Source organism: Polypterus senegalus, chromosome 7 (genome assembly GCF_016835505.1).
Source record: "Polypterus senegalus isolate Bchr_013 chromosome 7, ASM1683550v1, whole genome shotgun sequence".
Taxonomy (NCBI): domain Eukaryota; kingdom Metazoa; phylum Chordata; class Cladistia; order Polypteriformes; family Polypteridae; genus Polypterus; species Polypterus senegalus.
Genome location: NC_053160.1, coordinates 139071016 through 139091554, shown reverse-complemented (window position 1 = coordinate 139091554; position 20539 = coordinate 139071016). Strand labels below are relative to the sequence as shown.

At 36.1% G+C, this 20539-nt stretch overlaps 1 protein-coding gene across 1 annotated transcript in view; it reads right to left on the bottom strand.

The window, feature by feature from the left end:
- Positions 1-20539, bottom strand: part of adgrv1 (adhesion G protein-coupled receptor V1) — a 669968-nt gene that overhangs the window by 150614 nt on the left and 498815 nt on the right. Inside the window, exon 84 of the mRNA XM_039759338.1 lies at positions 12791-12907. Within this exon, the coding sequence (XP_039615272.1) occupies positions 12791-12907 (117 nt within the window). The remainder of the gene's footprint in view (positions 1-12790; positions 12908-20539) is intronic.

Genomic DNA, 20539 nt, shown 5'->3' with positions numbered 1-20539 from the left:
CACACAGTGAGTGGACTAGCCTCGGCCGCGCATGATAAGCAAATAAAGCACACACACTGGAAGCTGGGCACACAGAGAATGGCCTAGCCACGGGCGTGCATGATAAGCAAATAAAGGACATCATTGCTGGCGAGAGTGCTGATAGGGTAATCGCGACCGCGCACATAAAATCCGTTGCTGGGGAGATGCCACACATACAATAATCAGCTGCTGCACGCCACCACAAATAAAAATACTTGCTGGGGAACTGCACATTACTTGCTGGGGAGATGCCACAGGCACGATTATAAGCAGCATGCCACACATTACATCAGTTGCTGGGGACACTCTGCTGATTGCCCACTGTTGTGACAGAAAATTAAAGTCATATTACGGACATGATAGCCAGTATTACTGTCAGAGAAAATTACAGGCACTTTACGGGAATACAAACCAGTATTACTGCTACGAGAGAAAATTAAAGACGCACAATACAGTGACACATATTACAGCCACATACAAGCCAGTATTACTGTAAGAGAAAATATTACAGACGTATCTACTAACAACATGCCACCCAAAAAAAAAGGACACATCAAGTAGGACAATATACACAGACAATCAAATCCTATATAAGCAACATCTCCTGGAAGAACGGTCAGCTCAACAAGTAAACATCAACAAAAGAAAGGCTGAAAGACAAAGAAAAATATAGTATGAGCAAATAGGTTGATTGAAGAAAAAGAAAATTAGCGTCAGAAACACGCTAAAAGAGAAAGACTCAGAAGAGCAAACCTTAGAAAAAGTTGGCATTTACTTGCCAGAACCAGTATTCAGCCACGGTCAGTTATATGTTGCATTATCAAGAGTTAGAAGTTTTCCAGGTGTTGTTGTCAAGGTTGTAGATGGTCCTGAACAAGGCAAACTGTTGCCAAACTCAGACAGAATATTTACAAGAAATGTTGTCTATAATGAAATTTTATAGAAACATTTCATGAGGTAAAAAAATGGAACATTTTTCCTAAATATCTTCTTCAGATATTGTGTATTACAGATGGTTACAAAGTTTTACACTAAGGCAATATTAATTATACTTACTGTACTGTCATATATGTTTTTATTTTATTTTTATTATTATGTTACTTTAGGCTTCTTGCAAAAATATTTTTGACAAAAAACAAGACAACAAACACAATGAGATCAAGGTTCCTTGCCATTTAATATAGACTGTTCCTACTAATGTTTATCCACTACTGTTCTAGCGCCCGTTATTGTAACAGGCTTAATGTCTAGTTTCTAAATAACCCTCTTCTCAACAGATCTGATTAACCCAATTAGCTGGGAATATCTGACATTTCATTATCACTACAGATGCTCATGAACCCGTCCCAGTGCAGGAAATTAACATGCAGGATTTGGTGACTTGAAGTATCACAATAAGGAAGGTTGCTGGGCATTCAGAGGGGTTAAATTGGGTGCAGGTAGCACTGGGGAAGTCCAAGCATTGACCAAAGGGAAAGAAAACAAGTAAGCAGACAAGCCTATTTTTCATCAGTGTTTGAACACAAACAATTTCAAGAAATTTAGTTCAGCCTTTTCACTAAGATCAAAGACCTTTCATCCACTCTTGTCTTTTATTCATCTAATCACTGCCACCTTTCTATCCTGCTTTCACTCCTATATATGAAACTGTTTCTATTTCAAGTCACACATCTAATGAAGGCTCAGTAGGCAAATGTGTCTCTAACCATCTTTGATCTCCCACACAATGGGAGGTCTGAAACTTAGAAGTGTTGCTTTTTAAAAGGACCTAGAAGTCACAGTGGATACAGCCACTATCAATTCCATACAGTGTACTGAAGCCATTAAAAAGGCTAACAAAATGTAAACTTATGTAGCATGATGTGTAGAGTACAAGTCATAGGAGGTTATATGCACTAGTGAGGTCTCACTTGGAGTATGCATGCAGTTTTGGTGTCTGGGCTACAAAAAATGTATCAGAGCTAGGAAAATGTCCAGAGAAAAGTGACTAGGCTGATTCCTGGACTACAGGGTATGATTTATCAGGAAAGATTAAAAGAGTTTTTTTTGTTTAAGCAAACGGAGATTAAGAGATGACATTATTGACATTTTTTTAAATTTGAAAAGAATTAGTACAGTGAATCCAGACTGTTACTGCAAAATGAGTTCATCAAGAACATAGGGACATAGTTGCACACTTGCTAAGGACACATTTCACACATATGCTGGAGGTTTTTCTTCACACTGAGAATCATAAATATATGCACACATAGATAGAAATTTAATGACTTTCAAAACTCAATTTGATGTTATTTTGGAGATATTAGGTGATTAGGATTGGCAAGCTTTGTAAGGCTGAATGGCTTGTTCTCTTCAAAATTTTTGTAATGTTATGATTGTTGTGAAATAGATTCCCAAACATAGCAAAATGCTTGTAAGGCTTCCAAAATACAGGTATAAAACAGGCAATGATCTTCACTGGCAAGCCCAGAAGAGACCAAATTGCCATAAACTGCTATCTGCTGGATTTAGCTTGGCTAATCCAAAGTGGGGGAAAAAGGCTTAACATTTTAAAATATGAAGAAAGCACCACAGTAGGAGTGGGATCATAAACCTCGAGTCTATACACAAAAGGCAAAACAATCGTTATAGTTTATTAGAAAAAATATAAAATAAGGCAAGATTGCTCAAAAGAGAAAAAAGGCACAGGAGTTGCCTAAAAGGAAATAAATCCTAAAATGTTAGGTAGCAAAATCCAAAGACAGAACAGAAAATACTAAAAAAACAAAAAATCCCAAGAAACATAGCAATACATACAAAACAAAGCAATGCACACAAACACAATGATTTCATCTCTCTGGCTGTTCAAAAGATGAGCAGAGAGACTGGTCAGATAGGGTGATGTCAGAGTGGCCCCGTCTGTCACGAGTAACAGAGGCACATTTAAAAGGGCAGTACATAATGACAAACATAACAAAACACACACAAATATGAAAAATCATAGTTTAAATGACAAAAACAAAATAAACTATACAAAACCACAGACTCATACATAACTCTACTCTTCGCCATTTTTAACCCATTTTCCCTCCTGTACATGCATGTGAATGAGCCCTTGACTAACTCTCTCAAATTTAATAATAGATTATAAACTATGAAAAACGTTTACACTCAATACAGAATAATCTACTTTATTTTTTAACATTTGTGCTGTAGACTTCCACAGAATGAAAAATCCTGATTGATAAATGCACTTCAGCAGAAGTTACATCAGGCTATGAAAATTACTAATCATCTTACTTGGATCTCCTAACTTACATTTTCTACTGAGGAAACCAGTAGATGTTAAAATGTGCTCTGCAAGATGACAGACATCATACCTAAGCAGTGACAGTAATATTGGTAAGATACATTCGCCTGTTATGAACTTGCATAATTTTATAACTTTACAGTTCTCCCAGCTAAAACCCTTGTTGAAGGTATGTCGCAGTAAGAGAATCACATATTTTGAATTGCCCTTATTTGGCATTCTTTCAAAGACAGTGAAAATTCCTCATGTTTTATTTCTGTATAGGATATTCTGATTGTGCTCTGCTTATTTAGTATACAATTATCATAACAAGCACCACTACGGAAAAACAGAGGACAGTACACGGAATTTAAATTTCAGCCCATCTCTTCTTTGGATTTGTTTATTGTTTTATTAAAATCAGACAGCTCTCCAACTCCTCCTGATACTTCCTCACAGTTAAAGACATGGTGAACACTTCCAAAAAATAAAAAAATAAAAGCACTGACTTTGCGGCTATGATGCTGCTCCTATTTACTGGGGATCATGTTCTTGTTTGGCGTGACATCTGACGTCAGTTATGCAGCGATTTAAATACCAACATGATCTTTTACTTATCACCTGTGATTAAGACCTTTTGTGCATGTCTCAATTAGTTTTTCTCACTCAGTGTTTGACTTTGTTTTATTTTCCTGTTCTAGGTGTTCACTGGCAGAACACAGGTGTAGCAATTTTGTATTTGGATGTTATTAGTGTTCACAGAAATACATAATATTTTCAAAACTGGTTATCTGAGGATTGCAGGGTGCTATCACTTTTCCTGGAAGTAATAGGAGAAAAGCAGAAATTTGCCTTAGATAAAGCACCAAACTATGATAGAGGCCACTCATACATTCCCACTCATAATCACAGCTTTAAAATATGTCAGGAAAACCAAAAGTAAAATAGAGCAACAGGGGAAGACTACAATGGACCAGCATGAAAATGACTGTCCCACTATGCTGTCCAGTTTGGGTGAAGCGACGAACAGAATTCTTCATCTTTTCGTATTTGCTGTCTTTTGAGTTTTAGTGTCTCTTGAAAAGTTCACTGTGGCAGTGTCTTTAGAACCAGGTAACAACAGATGACCTCATTGTATGCTGCTCTTACTAAAAATCTTTGTTTGTTTCTGTGGTAAGTGGTCCATGGCTTTGTTAAATAAATAATTGTGCCCCGCAAGAGTGTAGGTTCTAATCTAGTGTCAACTGTTTTGCTCAGAGGACGGCTGGGGTGCCTCATTAATTCCTCAGAGGGCATGACGCATTCGCACCTGTGCCCTGTGAGGAACAGTAGTATAAGAATTGTCTGCATGAGACAGATGGGGAAGAAAAAAATATGAGAGAGAGAGAGAGAAAGAGAGAGACATGAGAACAGCATCGTGGAGGGAAGCAGGACGAGCCAGGCAGCGTGGATGCGAAGAAGCATGATTGTAGGCCTGTGAGGGAGCGAAGGATTGGCGCTGTAGGGTCGGATCATCCCCACTGATTAATTGGCGAGGAGAGGGTGCAATCGAGGGTGAGTCCTACCTCAGGGATCCGAGGTACATTAGGGGTGTAAGAAGAAAGACGGGAGGACAATGAATCTGTAGCATCAATAATCACTGTGCCATAAGTTGTACACACTTAAGTTGATGTAATGAAAAAAATGTCATTTTAAGGTAGAAATTACATTAAGAAGTTGTCTTTGATTTTGCCAAAGTGGTCCTTAGTAGTGTGCGAAATACCTCATGTTAATTAGGGAGACCTTATTTGTGCTCCATTGTTGGATGAACACTGAAATCTTACTTTGGTATTGTGGAATATGCAATTTAATATATACTGTAGAATGCCATCAGGATATGGATATCTCTCTATTATTAAAAAAAAATCCTGGAAAGGAAAAGCAGGGCGACAAGACGTGATCTTCTCAGAAGTTCTCGGAAGACACTTGAAAGACCCGCAAGACACAAACAATATCAAATAAGAGCACGGCCAGCAAAACACTCAGTCATGTAAAGGCACATAGCACACACAGATTCTGTGCTCTCAGCACATATAAAGCGTATAAGATGAAACGTCAACGACTAAGCAAAGAAGAAAGAGCAGTGCGGAGAAAAGAGACCCAAAAGCATTGGAGAGAAAAAAAGGCAGATAAGAGATTATGAAAGCAGTGGAATTTGAAAGTCACAAACAAACAATGGCGCAATACACATGCAGAGAAAGATAAAGAATATGAAAGCAGTAAAATTCAAAAGTATTGTAGCGTCCTAGCCAGGTTGAAGCCTTTTTTGTTTTAAGTGACTGTTAGGTCTGATTGAGGGAGGGCGGAGTACAGCACGGAAGACTTATAGTGGGGTATTGATTGATGCGGTAAGGGGGCGAGACCCAGGGGAACGGGGTTGGAGAGGGTGCTAGAAAGTTGTTTTTGGGGTTACGAAGTCGGCGATTGTTCAAGTAAAACTTTTGTGACACTTTATTATGTAAGTTGCTACAGAATCAAAAAAAAGATAGTAAAGATAGCGCAAACAACAGGAAATTAATCATCAGGATGAGGTGTAATTGAAAAAATAGCAGGACAAAGCGAGGTCATAAATAAAAGGCAAAAAGCAGAAAACAAAGTCTTTACACAATAATGGACCATACGCTATGAGAATCTGTGGTCCCGCAGTTAAAGCAATGACAAGTTTATTTTCAAAGAAAATTCAGTCAAGTGTATATTTATGATCACGGAGCAGCAATGTAAATTTTAACAGGTGACAAGAAAGGTAATGTATGTATTCCGCGATTAACATTAGACACCAAAGGAGATCTTGATATGCCATTCGTATTAAAATATTTACAGTTTCCCGTGAGAATAGCTTTTGCTATGACAATTAACAAATCACAGGGACAAACATTAGAAAAAGTCAGATTATTTATTAGAGAAACAGAAACAATATTCACTCATGGGCAGTTATACGTTGCGTTGTCACAATATGTCTCCAAAAACGGAATCAAAATTCAATGCGATCTTGAAGAAAAGGTAATTCCAAATATTGCTTTTAATGAAGGTTTAAAGTAAAAGTGTAAATAATGAAACTGAAATAATTCCAAAGGAAAAAAAAACTTTTAAAATTGTATATCCGATTACCCGTAAGAGACACTTTAACTTGCTCCCAGCTCTTAAAACAATGACAAGCAACAAGCAGAACAGGTAGCTTTCTAGCAGCAGAAAGACAGCAGATGATCCGACGGCATCTCCTTAGCGTGCGTTCACAACGCGAGCAGCGTTATTCGCCCTGCGAGAAATAGATATAACCACGCCCAGGGCCAGAAATAAAGGGCAAGTATTGTTTTTACAAAAGTTTTTAAAGTAAAAGTGAAAATAATGCATATGTAACAATTCCCATGAAAATAACTATCTCTTTAAATTGTATATTCGGTAAACCAAACACGGGAGTGGGCGAGCGAAGCGAGCAGGGGGCGAAGCCCCTTAGTCTTAAATTAAACTAATCCTACCATGTGTAGATATATAATCTGCAAATGAAAGGAATGCCATCTTGTATTTCTGATCAGCACCATGCAAAATGGCAAATTTACACACACACACACACACTTCTGTGGGGGAGAGCAACAGTCAGCAGCTTATTTTTAAAGTGGTGCTGATGCTTGCTTTCTCAGAAGTACGTTTCATTTGTTCTGTTTGAACAAAGAAAAAGTATATCACACATTTAGAAGCAGAGAAATTTGTGCTGAGTTAGACTAAATCAAATACTGCAACTCTAGTCAGCTAAGAACACAGACAGATGTAAGGCAGGTTAAAATAAATGGAAACAACCTATCAGATAGATAGATAGATAGATAGATAGATAGATAGATAGATAGATAGATAGATAGATAGATAGATAGATAGATAGATAGATAGATAGATAGATAGATAGATAGATAGATAGATAGATAGATAGATAGATAGATAGATAGATAGATAGAAACTTTATTAATCCCAAGGGGAAATTCACATAATCCTGCAGTAGTATACTGATACAAAAAAACAATATTAAATTAAATAGTAATATAAAATCAATGACCTTCTTTGAATTTTTATTTGAGCATACATTCTCATAGACCAAATAATGGGCAGTGGGAGATTTATAAAACCATAGACTGTTTTCCTTTTTCTTTCCCCAAGGACCCCCAATGGTTTTGATTCTGAACATTTCAAAGAGCAGAAAGGATTAATTAAGGAGTCTCAGACCACCTAAAATCTCCTGTATTTTGCACCTTGATCTTTGTTCTTAAACATTTTGAGAATCACTAGAATAAACCATACCATTTTGTGTCATACAATAGTCTGAACTTTAAAAACTGCTGCAGCACAAAAATACTGACAGCCTCCAACAAACAATCATAAATAATCTCACAGACAATTCATAATTAAAGATATATAAATAAATATGTATACATCTTCTTATATGATATGCTACTGTGGCTGTCTGTTTGTCTGTCCAGGATTTTAAATCACCTGTAGCTTGCAAACCATTTAAACTATTGACCTGAAATTTGGTGCACATATACTACGTGATGTCTACTGTTCGCTTTCGGGGTGAGGATTGACCTCCAAGGTAATTCCTCTTTTTATTTTTATTTTATTTTACTGTAGAATAAACTCTCGGCAGTGGCCAGCAGGGGTGGCCGTGCGTCGCATGCGTATGAACGGCGTTCTCATCACTACCACCTTCGCCGTCACTTCTCCTACCTCTTCATATCTTAAATCATTCTTGAGGTAGACTGAAGACTGAAGTGCCAGCTTAAGTGAAAAATTAAGGAAAACATACTAAGTAATTCCAACACAAACACTGAAATAATCAGTTTTAATGTGAAAAGATGCTGACGGAAGAAGAGCAGAAGTGGGCCACTAGGCTGGAGAAAAGAAGAGCTGCTCAGGAAGAAGCAAGCGCATCAACCTCTCAGCAAACTAATGCTAAACGTACAGAGAAACAATATGAAAACTATGAATGTTCAGGTTAAGTGTATTCACTGCATGTTATTGCGCAGTGTGCCATTACTGGTAAATATATATATATATATATATATATATATATATATATATATATATATATATATATATATATATATATACACAATGTTTATTTGTATTAAAAGAAATAATATTCTGCTTTCCATATTATATTAACACTGTTTTCATAGAGATAACTCAAAAATAAATATCTTCCTAAATTCTTCAAGAACATTGTTTAAATTAATATTTTTTTATTACCTTCCTAATCTTTTCAAATGACCTTCTCTGTATGACTCAAGTCTACCAACAATGAAAAAGCAGTAGTATGTTTGCAGTGGAGACCAGTCATAATTAAAACCACCTTCTTGATATTACATTTGTATACACTTAATGAGTATTACCTCAATATTTAAGACAGGCTGACCTTGAAAAATAAGAATCAGACAGAGCTTGTTTTGGGCTTATTTTAGGATGAAGTCTAAATGATTTCAGCAATTTAGTATGCAAAACTGTTTTATTTCAGTTTATAGCTCTATGATCCACATTAAAAGTAAAGGTTAACACCAGCTCATCCAAACTGTTTCAGTAGAAAAACATGAAAGGAAGCCAATGTTGACAATGTTCAATACCATTTTTTGATTTTCTAAGACTACACATCTTATGCAGTGAAACAGAATAGAAGAGAAGAGCTTGGCTCACAGGGACTGGATGTATTATTGGTCACTGCTGCTGAGAACCTGGCTGAAGTGTTAGATCATCAAAAGATGCCTGTAGTAGTGTTTTGTGATTTGATGTGGACGTCTTCTCTTTGTACTGCTTAATTGTATTTTGTGTCAAATGTAATTAGCTGGATGAGTTGAGAATTTCAGGGGTGAGTAGTGCCCTATCACCATTGGTGGAGTCAGTGCCATACTTCACATTTCCTAAGATTACAAACAATGTGCAATGAGGTCAAGCTGGGTAGGTATACAATGCCTTCATATTGTACCAAAGGGATGTTTATGTTTTGGTCCTTGCTGCAGAAGGGTGTATTGTCATTTTCTGTAACATGAAGAAACAAACAGCTGCTGTTTGCATTTTAGAATTATGCCACCCTATCTTGTGCAATGTCTAATGATGTTTGTAAAGCTTACCACTCTTTACCAGGTAAATGAACACAAGACAGAACCAGTTGTGAATGGAATTTCAGTACATCATCAGCCATCTTGAGAATGTGCCAAAGATGTAAGAAATGCCTTTAGATTGTGAGAGTAAACAAGTAAACGAATGTCATGCAGGCACATGAAGAACAAGAAAAATCCATATCGAAGGCACCCCAGCTTGGAGCCAAATGTGAGTATAAGTGCTATGAAACTTAAACTCACATGAAACAGCAGAGCAATCACCTGTATCATCATTTCTTCAGTATGGACCACCAGTATGCAGCCATTTATATTGCATTTCAGTCTAAATGACATTTCAAGAAAACTCAAAAGCTTACAGCATAACATGAGGGTTGAATTGTAAGTATGCTTAGATGTAGGGAGGAATAAAAAATATTTTTAAACATAGAGGGAAGTTCATAACCTATTTCAGCATGATTATATTACTAGAAACAAACAAACCACTCACAAATGCTGTACTTTGATTTGAGACATAAACTTAATAATAAATGAATAGTCCAAGATTCTTCTATATAAATATTACATTGAAATCATATATATAGTAATTTCACCATAGGATTAGATTTATCCATTCATCTTTCACAACCTGAATTTAATCACATAATTGTCTGCATGATAATATGAACATGTCAAAATGACTGATGCTTTACCAGACCTGGGGAGAAAAATGACCAGAATGTCCCATACTTTTATAAAGCAAAGATTGAAGATTTAACCAGATAAAATGAGAAGAAACTGAATGAAGAGAACAATTCTACTTCAAGTTCTTTGTTAGCTGGGAATAGTCAATACTCAACTCTCCATGAGGCTGCTATGTAAATGAGTGAATATCAGTCCAATTCACCAGTTCATGTTGTTTTGTGCTCTTTGCTAAATATTTATTTTGGACAGGTAGATGAATTAAACACATTAAAATGAAAGTTATTTTGGGATAGATTTTTAATATAATAATAATAATAATAATAATAATAATAATAATAATAGATTTTATTTATAACGCACTTTTCATTGATAAGATCTCAAAGTGCTACAACAAAAGCAATAACCACAAAATTTAAAAGTTTAAAAGACTAGATTAAATCAACAATCACAACAATTATATGCTTTCCTAAATAAAAAAGTCTTCAAATTTGCTTTAAAAATGTCCAGGTTTTGTGTATTTCTCAGTTCAACAGGGAGCTGATTCCAGAGCTGTGGGGCAGCAGAGCAAAAAGCTCGACCCCCATAGTACGGAGCTTAGTAAGGGAGTATGAAGCTGCATGCTGCCAGATGATCTGAGGATCCGATTGGAAGTTTTTAAGTGAACCAAATCCTGAAGGTAAGAAGGTGCCTGGCCGTAAAGACATACAATTTTATGATGCAATAAGTCTTATTCAGTTTACCTATAAAACACAATCATCTAATGCACTGATTTGGTGTACAAATATGATGAAGCAGTATTTCACCACTGATATGATACAGACACTACAATGCAGAGAAGCTAGAATTTTGTATCTGCATTTTTAAAAAACTTGGTGTAATTTACACATTCTAGAAAGTATGACACATCAAAATATTTAAAACTAAATGGAAAACAGTGTTAGACATGCATTTTGATAAAATATCATTAGTAAAGAATTGTTGTTGAGGAAATGTACATAATAACAAATTACATACAGTACCTATAGCAAGGTTTACAATTATATTTCTAAACTTTGCTTACATATTTAAACTCATATTGATTACATTTTAAAGATTTCAACTCATATTAATTGAGTAAATGGCATTGTTGTGCCATTTGTAGGTGATTTTCATGTTTTTATGTTTTTTGGCCAAGTTGATTTTTGGTTCTACTATTGTCATAAATTGATTAGGTGGACCTGGTCATGTACCCAAAAGCAAAAGAAATAATGATTTTACCTTATCCATCTGTCAATATGGTAAGTGGCAATCATGATATCATACTCTAATGCAGCGTTTCTCAACTTTTAAGTATTTGTGACTCAAGTTTTCATAACAGTTTTAATTGCGGCCCCCTAGCATTTTTTGAAAGGAGCCCACTAATACCAATTTGTTATTTTTTAATTAATGATATATCCATACGTCCATTTTCCAACCCGCTGAATCCGAACACAGGGTCACGGGGGTCTGCTGGAGCCAATCCCAGCCAACACAGGGCACAAGGCAGGAACCAATCCTGGGCAGGGCGCCAACCCACCGCAGGATAATGATATATCATAAATGCATATTTTATTATACCTACTTAACTTTTATCGACATTTATTTAATTCTATATTTATTTTTCTAGTATCAGAATGTAGTTTAAGTTCATTTGTTTTGGTGTCAATAGATGTATTTTTCATATTTTTGATTCTTGTTTTCTTTTTTTCACATCTTCACATCCCCTATTTGTTACTTTGCACCCCCTTTGGGGGGCCTGCTCAACAGTTTGAGAACCACTGCTCTAATGCATATGTCACATTAGGGCAGACAAAGCACCCTTACTGGTACTTTGTTGGAGACATAGTAGCAAATACTCCCCATCAAAAAGTAATTTTGTTTCTTTTTTAGAAGGACAAATATTCAAAAGATATTATTTTTTTTAAAAAAAGAAGGAAGGGATACATTGACCTTGGAAAATCTGTCTACGATTATACTCTTCTCCTTTCATTGTGATGCCTTGTTCCTTTGCTGATTTTCTAGTTTAACCTTTGTTGGTCCTAACAAAGTTTTCTTGTTCTATCATTTGAAAAGTTAACAGCTCAGATTTTCATTCTTGACAATGTATCTGTCTTAATCTCTTCAACACCAAAAAATAATATGAGCACTTCTGCACTACAGAAGAAATTTGCATTTACATTTTATCTTCCATTTTGGATTGTGTTGCTATTCCGTTGCATGGCAGACTGTTACACACACCTATAATCATTCACACAGGATCATTTTAGACTCATCATCCAGGCTCACCTGCATACCTTTGTGGTGACGGAGGAAACCAAATGAATCACGGTGATGGCCAGAGATGAAAATTACACACACTCAGCTTAGCCACTGGATCTACAGTATGAGGCAGTAGTGATAACCATTGTGCCACCTCTCATTTTCTTATGTTTCTCTTATATTTGTTAAGTGATATGTTCCTTATATAATCTAGTACATCTATAAATTACAAATACCCTAAAATGAGAAATGTAATACCTTTGTCAGTAAAGCCAGCTGCTTTCAGACACAGTCCATGTCATTTTGTTTCCAACACAACATTTAAAGATCTGTAATTTGTGGTGATTAAACAGAAACTACATGATTAGATTTAACATATTTAAACATAAGCCATGTGACTCACTTGAATAAGCATCCAGGTGAACTGGCTGAGATAAAGGTAGTGTGTCACCAGTCCTAGAGCAGAACAGCCTTCTTCTGATAGTTGGCGACTGCCATATGCAGATACAAGAAAGGAAACCTGAAATAAAAGCAAAAAAATTGAAGATCCAGGTAAATGGCATGGCAAATGGGAAACAAAATCATTATTGCTGAATCTTTACAAAGGCCACATTGCTGTCTTTGTACTGTTTTGTGTTAGAATGTGTTGCTAACTGTGAACAGGAGGTATTCAATCCCTTTAGTCTTTTATAACTGCCTATTATTTTAATTATACTTTATTTTTAAGGAGTTAATACCTCTATGCACTTGAGAATGCGGTTTTTGCAGAGTACATGGAATATAATGTATTACAAATATATAGCTTATATAATATGAATACTTTTATCTTTTATATATTTTTCTTACCCAATAATCATCCCTCATTCTCTGGCTAAAAATGTAAGAAGAAGAAGATGCTTGGTAGTTGAAAAATGTAGAAGTATATCAAAGCAAGTGGAATTATACTACCTAAGATTCAGTAAGTTTTATTTTTTCCAATTACAGATAGTAATGTGTGTTTGAAAACTATTACACAATAAAGGGTCATGTAATGTTTTTACAGTTTAACAAAATTAAGTGGCAAGCTAACAATGTAACAAAGTCAGGTGAGATGGATTACAAAACAACAAAGAGACTTCCTTCTGTATGAACCCCAACAGAGCAATGAGTGGGTAAGCTTCTAATAGAACACCAACGGCTGCCAAGGGGTATATTTCTTTAGGACTTTTTATAGCCTTGGTTTGTATTGTTGGCTTAAGATAATTGTTTTTAACTTGTAGACCTCAATAAAGAAAGAGATACAGCCTTTACCACAAACAGTTGATTGTTTAATATATATATATACAGTATATACTGTGTATATATATATATATATATTATATATATATATATATATATATATATATATATATATATATATGCTTTGGAAAAGCTGTATCTGATTTGACAAATTCTTACATAACATGCCTAACACTTACAGGTAAAGACCCTTGTTAGTTGTGTGTTACGTATAATGTGAGCAGCACTTATTACAATAACCATATCTATCTGTCTGTCTGTCTGCATGAAACAACATAGCCCTCTGTGGACTGATTCCATTGAAATGTGACACACTTATTCATCAAAAAAATGTATCCAAAACACAAAAGAGACTTCCTCCAGTATGAACCCCAACAGAGCAATGAGTGGGTAAGCTTCTAATAGAACACCAACGGCTGCCAAGGGGTATATTTCTTTAGGACTTTTTATAGCCTTGGTTTGTATTGTTGGCTTAAGATAATTGTTTTTAACTTGTAGACCTCAATATGAAGCTCCTAAAGAAAGAGATACAGCCTTTACCACAAACAGTTGATTGTTTAATATATATATACAGTATATATATATATATATGTATATATATATATATATATATATATATATATATATATATATATATATATATATATATATATATATATATATATATATATATATATGTATATATATATATATATATATATATATATATATATATATATATATATATATATATATATATATATATATATATATATATATATATATATATATATATATATATATATATATATATATACACACACATACGGTATATATATATATATGCTTTGGAAAAGCTGTATCTGATTTGACAAATTCTTACTTAACATGCCTAACACTTACAGGCAAAGACCCTTGTTAGTTGTGTGTTGCGTATAATGTGAGCGGCACTTATTACAATAATATCTGTCTGTCTGTCTGTCTGTCTGCATCAAACAATATAGCCCTCTGTGGACTGATTCCATTAAAATGTGACACACTTATTCATAAAAAAAAAATTATCCAAACAGTTCAATTTTTGTTGAGAGATCCCAAACAGATCATGCTCCAAAAAGTTTTTAAATTCAAAATCTCCCATTGAAAACTATTGGTGAATCTGCAAACTCATCTTTCTTAAAACAGAGAAATGTTTTGTGAGCCTTCAACTAAGAATTACTTTACAGTTTCAACTGTACATTGACAGTGGTTATATCAACTTGTATATTTTACACTTTTTCACCTCCAATAGTCACTACTGATAGCAAACATATCCCCAATACAAGATAATGAAACACCAGTAGACTGTATCCCAGATGCTTGAGTGCAAAGGGAAGAGAACCATAGTATCAGCATCTCACACCTCCTGATACTTTAAGCCATAGCAGGTAGGTTAAATGGTCTTCCTAACTGTAAAAGTATAAAATGTAAGCAAGCGAAACAAAACATTATCTAGATATACAGTAAATGAGGTACTCTGTGACATGTATACCATTATGAACATTTACTCAGTACTAACCTTACAGTAAACCACCCTCACAATTCCATTTTCTGCAGATTGTAATGACTGACTATTTCACTGACACTATGATTTAACATTAGTCTGCCACACTCACCTGGTATCCATAATAGTCAATCACTGTAATAAGTTGTGCCTCTTATAACACTCCTGTTATTTCCTAACATTTGTTATAAGTGAATAGCCTACGTGCATGTGATTGGAATGGGAAGGATACTGTAATAGCTACAGAAAAGCTATGTGCCCCTGAAAGACCTGGAAAACTCTGGGAACTGATGTGAGGTACCAGTAGCTGTGAAGTATAACTGTTAGCTATTGCAATAAAAAGGCAACCAACAAAATGAAGACATTTTGGAAAAAAAAGATGATTTCCTGACATATCATCCATCATGACACAGTGATCTTTTGTTGAGTTGAAATTCTATGACCTCATCCTGTAGGATATTTTAAGCATTTCATTGAAATTTGCAGTCTTAAAAATTAAAGAAGATAGAAAAAAACACACATTATAAAAGGCAACAAATATATTTAGAACACTCAGCATCACAACATATGCTACTGAGATGCATGTCTTTTTCTACATGTATTTTGGCCGATTTTCATACGTTTTATAGTAGAATAATCACCCTCTGCTCATCAAATTGTTATTTTTAGTAACTGCAGTAGTACTGTACTTGTTTTGACATTCATTTCTATTTATCTAAAGAGTCAACATAAGCCTTTAACCTTCTTCTCGTAGAGCATTCTGCTCTGTTAAATCTCACTTTTTCAATCACTCTAGAAAGTGTACTAACTTGTCTTTCAATCCAATGATTTTCTATTTATCTACATATTATTTTTTACTTTGCCAAAACTACAATAATTTACCAGTCCATAGTACCATTTCACAAAAGTTTGTATTCACTCAACATTTTTTAGCTGGATTGGTGAAAACAATTGCATATCTACATATAAACTGCTAGAAAAATTAAAGGAAAACTTTGAAAACACATCAGATCTCAACGGACAAAAAAATCATGCTGGATATCTATACTGATATGGACTGGGTAATGTGTTAGGAATGAAAGGATGCCACATCATTTGATGGAAATGAAAATCATCAATCTACAGAGGGCTGAATTCAAAGACACCCCAAAAATTAAAATGAAAAAATGCTCCTTCAGGCTAGTCCATTTTACTGAAATTTCATTGCAGCAACTCAAAATTGTACACAGTAGTTTGTATGGCCCCCATGTGCTTGTATGCATGCCTGACAACATCAGGGCATGCTCCTAATGAAACGACAGATGGTATCCTAGGGGATCTCCTCCCAGATCTAGACCAGGACATCACTGAACTCCTGGACAGTCTGAGGTGTAACCTGGTGGCATCGGATGGGCCAAAACATAATGTCCCAGAGTTGTTCTATTGCATTTAGGTCAGGTGAGCGTCGGGGCCAGTCAATGGCATCTATTCCTTCATCCTCCAGGAACTGCATGCGTATTCTCACCACATGAGGCCGGGCATTGCCATGCACCAGGAGGAGCCTAGGACCCACTGCACCAGCATAGGGTCTGAGAATGGGTCCAAGGATTTCATCCCAATACCTAATGGCAGTCAAGGTGCTGTTGTCTAGCCTGTACTGTGCCTCCATGGATATGCCTTCCCAGCCCATCACTGACCCACCACCAAACCAGTCATGCTGAACGATATTACAGGCAGCAAAACATTCTCCATGGCTGCTCCATACCCTTTCATGCCTGTCACATGTGCTCAGGGTGAACCTGCTCTCATCTGTGAAAAGCACAGGGCACCCATGATGGACCTGCCAATTCTGTTATTCTATGGCAAATGCCAATCAAGCTCCACAGTGCTGGGCAGTGAGTACAGGGCCTACTAGAGGGTGTCGGGCCCTCAGTCTACCCTTATGGAGTCTGTTTCTAATTGTTTGGTCAGAGACATTCACACCAGTGTCCTGCTGGAGGTCATTCTGTAGGGCTCCAGCAGTGCTCATCCTGTTGCTCCTTGCCCAAAGGAGCAGATACCAGTCCTGCTGATGGGTTAAGGACCTTCTACGACCCAGTCCAGCTTAACTAGAATACCTGCCTATCTCCTCCATGCCCTTGAGACTGTGCTACGTTTTTTTTTTCAAAGCTTACAGAAACCCAGCCCAAAGATTAGAATATTTTGGTTTACTTTAATTTTTTTGTTTACATCTAACATCATCTATAGAAGTATATGGATTAAATCATCCATAAGAGTACAGTATATTTAACTAGTGCAACCTGTTCACTTTTTAAGAATATCTGTTATGAATGACAAAAATATTATTTATATAAGGCTTTCACTATGTGTATCAAATATGTATATTCTGTCACACAATTAAAGACATAAATACATACAGTTTAGAAATACATAAATATTAAGGTAAAATTATCTTCCAAGATAGGTTTTAACTTTAATATTCAGTGCTGAATGTTAGTTGTTTAGAAAAAAATAGTATGGCAAATAATTCAATGCAAGTTGATGTCTATTAAACTATACCAGGATTAACTATTGCTGCAATTCAAGGTCAGTAGCATCTTTATAAATGATGTAGGGAGATTGCATATACTGTAGTGTGGAGGTCGACTGGGGGTTTATGCCCAGCCGAGACACCTGGAAGGACCGGGAGAAGGATTATACTTCCTCTGGACCAAGAGAGGGCCGCTGTCCTGGTCTGTATGGGGGACACGGGAACCAAGCATGGAAGCTCAACCCTATTTGGACCCGTGGTCACCACCGGGGGGTGCCTGGAGATTTGTGGAGCCCTGGATGCCAGCACTTCTGCCACACCCAGAAGTACTGGTGGAACGAATTCCAGGGACACCACAAAGTGCTTCTAGGTGCTCATGCAGCACTTCCACCACACCAGGAAGTGCTGCCAGAGGTTCATCAGAGAGCACCTGGAGCTCATCTGGGTGATTATAAAAGAGGCCACCTCCCTTGAGCAGAGTCGGGAGGAAGAAGGCATTGCTCGGGAGGACTGGAGAAAAGGTGGCCGGAGAAGTCCAGAAGGAAGAGAAACGGACTGAAAAGGTGTTTGTTGCATTGTTGCATGGACACTGTGAGTATGCTGAACTGTAAAATAAAACGTGTGTGGTTTGGACATCTAGCGGTCTCAGTGTCTGTCTGTGTCTGGGGCTATCTTTTACAATAGCCTAATACGTATTTGTTTATTCCAATACCTAAACATGCAAAGAAATGATGTTACAGTACTATGGTGTTAGTATGATAATATTATTTCAACAATACACACTTTTTTGCCAACTAACTCTACGTTAAAACTACTAATTAATAATCAAATTATTTACTACTATGTAGACCAAAGATTAGCACACACTTATGCAGAGCTGATCTTTGATACATCTCAGATAGGCTGTGACTTTCAGAATGATATTTAGCTTTCCATCTTTCTATCCATCCACCTTCAACCATGAGTAAAACCAATTAATTTATAAATGAGCAAGTCAAGCCCAGTCATTGAAAATTATGAAATTATTATCATGCCCATACTGAGTTAAAATACAGCTCTCCTAAATCACAAATACAGTATCCAGAGTCAAAAGCAGGCGTCCAAAAGTTCTTTGTGTGGAGTTTTTTGACAAGTAGACTATGTTCCTCCCCCAACAACCCCAAACATGTGTATGTGTTATGTTGACTGGCAATTCCAAATTGTCTCAGTGTTGCTGAACTTGTTCCATGTCCAGGGCTAGTTTCTACCTTGTCACTTGTGTTGTTGGAGTAGACTTTAGCCCCCAGAATTCTAAATCAGAATAAGCACTCTCAACAATAAATTGATAGATGAGCGAAAGAGCAACTGTTTATATATTTTTGTATTTTGGGACTAAATCAGAAATAATATCTGTGTTAATCCATATCCCAGGAGGGAAGAAGTATAACGCAACAGCTTACACCAGATTGTGTCCTTTAATGGTACATACAGGCGTATGCTACTTTCTAATAAAGTCAGATTTTATCAATAATATCAGTCACACACACACCCACCCACTTAGAAACGGAAAATGTTAAGCATCTATATTATTTTGATCAAGCTCTATAATCACAGTTTGTAAAGAACTGCCAGGCGACACCTTTCACACATTCTACATGATTAGATATGCACAACTGCCAACTTTGCACCTTCATTACAATGGCAACAGTGGGCTGAAAACTGATTGCACTTTTTGTTGATATATGTATCAGTTACAGCGCAACCTACGCTTAAAATGCAAGCTAAAGTATACATAAAAAATGTTATCAAAGCCATTTCCCAAACTGACGTCTGTATATTTAAGAAAGCAAATGACAAACTTTAACAAACCTTTCACAGTATAAAATTCAAAACCCAACAGTCATTTCAAATTTGGACTTTGTCAGCTTTTCAGATGTCAAAGTTGAAGAATTCATACATGCAAAGCTGTTAATGCCTAGTACACATCCATGCTTAGTGTACAACTTTTGAGAAAGGAATCATTTTCAAGCAAAAATCTGTTCACATTATAACTAGAAAATTCATCATACACTTAATATACTGTATAAAGTTGAATGTGTGGTTTTGTGTGTGTATGTTCATCCAGCATACAAATCCATAGCGTACAATGTTTTCTTCCAAATTTTGCACAGATTCTTCATTTGTACTAAGGAACACCATAGGCTATGGTTTGTTCTGAAAATTAGTGGGTGTCCCCACCTTAAGCAGCACCAGAAGTCACACCAGCTAAGAGTATATAAGACTTCCATGCTGTCTTTAGAATTGTTATAAATCCATTGATAGTGGCATCTTAATGCTGATAACTATGTGGTGCAGTGGTTGGAGCTGCTGCTTTATGCATCATAAGTTCTGGGCTCAAATCATGTATCTGGACAATATCTGCATGAATTTTTTATATTCTTGAAAAGACTGTTTGGGTTTTTCTGCAAGCAGTGGTTTATGCCTCGCACAGCCCCTTCTGGCGATGTTAAATTGACTTTGTGGATGCTTGATTACTGCCTCTACATCTGTGCTGTCAATATAGCCTCTGTCATTAATCTAAACTGACTTAAACGGGATTGAGAATGTTCTGTTTTAATTGAAAACTTCCCAAAAGGACAATTCAGCGGCTACAGTGCAGAGTGAAATTGTAGAGCAGGTGATGGTGGTTTCCAATCATGACACTGACCTTAGCGATTTGACATTGGCTTCTTAGCACCGTATCTTGATGGCACAAATGTTGCTTTGCCTAAGAATTAACCATGCAACCCACAAACTTAAATTTTGCTGCTTAACATCTAAATATAAATTACTGACACACAATGTTAAAATTTAACATTATGCCCTTT